The 4,208-nt window shown below is 41.7% G+C and overlaps 1 protein-coding gene across 2 annotated transcripts; it reads left to right on the top strand.

Annotated features, from left to right (window-relative positions):
* The first annotated feature begins 508 nt into the window (after window positions 1-508).
* Window positions 509-3,646, top strand: LOC118398105 (perforin-1-like). Of its 2 annotated transcripts, none has more exons than XM_035793137.2 (3): window positions 509-645; window positions 1,058-1,602; window positions 1,824-3,646. In XM_035793137.2, exons 1-3 carry the CDS (start codon window positions 643-645, stop codon window positions 3,034-3,036), a joined length of 1,761 nt encoding a protein of 586 aa, XP_035649030.1. In that variant the 5' UTR covers window positions 509-642; the 3' UTR covers window positions 3,037-3,646. The 2 variants fall into 2 exon arrangements, with proteins under 2 accessions (XP_035649030.1, XP_035649031.1); XM_035793138.2 differs by having other exon boundaries at window positions 604-737.
* Window positions 3,647-4,208: the final 562 nt, after the last annotated feature.

Genomic DNA, 4,208 nt, shown 5'->3' on the forward strand with positions numbered 1-4,208 from the left:
TTTAAGCTTGCCCTCCCCCACCTTCCCCTCAGCAACCAGTTCAGTTTCCATCTCTGGCCTTTGTGGCTGAAGTGGTTTATTTTGCAACATTAAGGAGAAGCCAGTGCAATATCCATGCATTCTGAAGTCACTGACACCCACAGGGTTACACTGCTGCCCAAGCTGTCTCACGAAGCGCTCTGTACCAGTAATGGTGGCTGTAGTGAGGGTAAAGTGTGAGAAGATTGTGTGTGAGTGACTCAAAGGAAGATGTGTTAGATAAAAAAATTACAGAGCAAGAACATCATTGAAGATATTACCGTCCAAGTAAAATTAAACTACGTCTTTCAACCATATGAAATCATCCTTAAATATTTTTTACTTGAAACAGAACCATATTTGGCATAATCAAACTCCTAAAACTCTTAGTTTTTGCATTCTAATGCTAAAACCACCAACTGACTTGTCACCCAATTACAACAGAGGAGAATGTACTTTTTTTTGTTGCATTGAAATTTGGGGTTTGCCACTAAATATTCTGTGAAAATGACCAGCAAAAAAACCTCAAGGTACCCAGCAGTGTATTTAAAGGCTCTTCTCTCTCATCCAGTATAGAATCAAGAAACAACTCTCTTCGTTTTACATCTCCAAGAGAAAGAGCACATGGTATGATATGAAGTCTCAATTTTTATACATGTTATCTTTTGATCTCTAGTCATAAAACCTGAAGGACAACAATTCTTCATACAGATCTTAAGGTATATTGTCCTATTTCTTAAAACTTGATTTCACGTGCACTGTACTGTAATTGATAAATACGTAGTGCTTGGAACAGCAATACATTTCACTGATCAAATGGATTAGTACAACACATTTACTCATAGATTACCATTACAAGCTCACTACAGTGTGTCACTACAGTGTGTGGTGGCAGGTAGCCTAGCGGTTAAGAGCATTGAGCCAGTGACCGAAAGGTTGCTGTTTCAAATCCCAGAGCTGACGCTGACTAGGTGAAAAATCTGTTTTGATTACTTCTACTTACTTTGATTTTTGATTACTTCTACTTTTTTCTATTAAGAGGGTGATGAAGGAGCTGTGTCTACTTCTACTGATCTGCTGGGCAGGCACACTCCAGTGCCTGGCAGAGAGTTTGAGGGGAAAGATTCCTGGCAAGCCACAGGAATGTGAGCAGGCCGAGTTTGTCCCTGGTTACAACCTGGCAGGGGAAGGTTTCGACATTGTGAAGATGCAGCGAAAAGGTTCTTATGTGATCGACATGGAAAATTGGGAGCGGGAGGGAGACACTTGTGAGTTAGCTGTCAATTTCTATTTGGGTGGAATAAAACAGAAGCTTCCAGCAGCCATGGCAAACTGGAGAGCCCTCACCGACTGCAAGCGGGAGGTCTCAAGCAGCATCTATGAATCCAGTGAGTCCCTCATCAATACCACAACTTCAGCCGTGACCAACAACTGGAAACTTGGCTTGGACCTTGAGATTCCTGAAGTAAAGTTCAAGACCATCATTGGAGGGACAGATTCCAGAGAAGCAACATATGCCATTGCAAAGTCGAAGCAGGACAGATACAGTTTCACCAGGCATGAAGTCCATTGTAGCATCTACAGGTGATGCGCTCAACTTCAGTGACTAAACTAAAAGATTCTTAAAGAGGCTGTAATATGAGGCTAATATAATGCTTTTCATGAATATTGTGTATCCATTGCATGATAAGTTCACGTACAATACCATCACATGCTTACCAATTGCGTTCAACTTAACTGCTATTACTAAAACACAACCGATTATTGTTAAATGTTAACCAAACCATTGTCACTTTTTTCCTCAGATATAGCCTGGTTGAAGATCCTCCTCTTCACAAACAATTTCTGAATTCGGTGAAGAAGCTCCCCACTGTTTATGACCTCAAGTCTAAGCCGGCCTATAGAAACCTGATAGACACATACGGCACTCATTTCACCTCTCAAGTCAACCTGGGAGGGAAAGTGAGCGCTGTAACTTCCATCAAGTCTTGTCAGGCGACTATGAACGGAGTGACAGTCACTGCAGTGAAGGACTGTCTCGATGTCGAGGCCTCCTTGTCATATCAATACAGCGCTAGTTTGACCGCCGAGCTTCACTACTGTAATGAACTAAAGAAGAAACTTGGCACCAACCGAAGTTTCAGCAGCATGTTCAGTGACCGCCACTCGGAAATTAAAGGAGGGGTACTAAATGGAGGCGACCTGCTGTTCTCAGGTGCGTTGGACGCAAACGCCTACAAAGAGTGGCTGGAGTCCTTGAAAACGATCCCTGACGTGGTGCACTACTTCCTTAAGCCCCTTCACATCCTGTTGAAAAGTAGACATCCTGCTCAACCTGGGCTGAAGAAAGCAGTGGAGGAGTACATCCTTGAAAACGCCCTGATCAAGAAATGCTCAGAGTCCTGTCAGATAGGTACGAGGACCAGCCAAAGGGATCACTGTGCCTGTGTCTGCCACAGTGATCAGAGCATCAAGTCCAACTGTTGCCCTGCTGGGAAAGGCCTGGCCAGGCTACAAGTCTATGGTTTGAGAGCAAAGGGACTATACGGGGACATTTCAACCGAAACAGATGGTTTTGTTGAGATCTCATATGATAAACAAGTCAAACTCACTGAGGTGATCAAAGACGACGACAATCCCGTTTGGCCAGAGAGCTTTGAATTCGGACCCATCCATATCAACTTTGCCACCAAACTCACTTTCAAGGTGTATGACACAGACGGAGTTGTTTGGAACAAAGATGTCCTGGGTGAATGTTCCTTTGATCTGCGTAGAGGAAATGTGAGTGACGTCTGTGTGTTCAAATATGGCACATTCTTCTTCTCCTACACAGTGCAATGTGCTCCCAGCCTTGGAGGCTCACGCTGTGAAGAGTACATCCCCTCTCCTATGAGCGCCTCCCTAGCAAAAGTCTTCCACTCCAGAAATGGCATGCTGGCTGGGGAGAATTGGCGACCTGAGTTGGGCAGGAATGATGCGGTTGACAAGGTTGGCTTAAAGAGATGTCATGGTGAATAAGGCATGAGGTGAGCGACGAGTTGGTGACTGCTTCGCATTGCATAGTTCAGCATTTCAGATGGTCCCTTTGGCCACAGGCAGGATCATGGTTAGATGATTCATGTGAAATTAAACTAGAGTGAAATGTGTCATGTGTTTCTGTTCGATCTGTAACATTGATAGTATGAGGAATTGCTTTGCACTGGTTTATTTTTTGCATTAAAGCACTGAGAAAGACGAAATATAATGTTTTAGCTTTTTCTTTGTTCAAAGTATAATATAATTATAATTGCATTGGATTTGCTTTACAATTTTGACGTGACAGATATTGTGAAAATGTTTTTAGCACCTCATCTTGTATTAGTTGTATCATCTTGTACCAAAATATAATTCCCAATAATTACATCTAAGGCTTTTGCTATATATATATATATTTCTTTTTAAAGGTATCTCTAACCACTAGAATGTCATGGTATTTTTTTGAAAATAGTGTAAGGACCCAGAATGCGAATTATACCGTGACATTTGGGGTCCATATTTTTTTCGCGGTACTTCCTATGTGTGCCTGAAATTGTTTTATGGGCCTCAGTGGTGTGTATTCATTACCAAAGAAATAAAATACAAAAGCATGTATCTTTCGTCTCTCTGTGTTTCATAATTATCCTTCAATTTACAAGAGGCTGAATGTATCTAACAGGAGAAAGCGTCTGAGCGAGTGAAACAGCGCCCCTCTGTCTCTCTACATGTAGGCCATCTATCTGATGCTGTCTGGTCCAAACGAGTATGACATGTTTGCCGCCTGTAGCGTTGACGGCAAAGGAAGCCAGCGAGCATCTGACCGCACTTGACAAAAAAAGTATAAACCAAAAAAAGTATTAAACGTGCTAATTTTACCAATCTCATATGTATATACTGTATTATATTCTACTGTATTTTAGTCAATGCCACTCCGACATCCTAACATTGATATATTTCTTAATTCCATTATTTTACTTTTAGATATGTGAGTATTGTTGTGAATTGTTAGATACTAGTGCACTGTTTGAGCTAAGAACACAAGCATTTCGCTACACCCCCAATACAATCTGCTAAAAATGTGTATGTGACCAATACAATTTGATTTGATTTGATATCACGGTCGCAAGGCATATGAATTAACAGGTTATAGAGCAAACAACGCAATTATCCCAGCA

The sequence above is a fragment of the Oncorhynchus keta genome, chromosome 19, assembly GCF_023373465.1.
Source record: "Oncorhynchus keta strain PuntledgeMale-10-30-2019 chromosome 19, Oket_V2, whole genome shotgun sequence".
NCBI classification, from domain to species: Eukaryota; Metazoa; Chordata; class Actinopteri; order Salmoniformes; family Salmonidae; genus Oncorhynchus; species Oncorhynchus keta.

Excerpts from the sequence above, each read along its gene's own strand:
- LOC118398105 (XM_035793137.2), top strand. Across the intron at positions 1,603-1,823 it reads GTCCATTGTAGCATCTACAG|ATATAGCCTGGTTGAAGATC; the intron begins GTGATGCGCTCA and ends TTTTTTCCTCAG.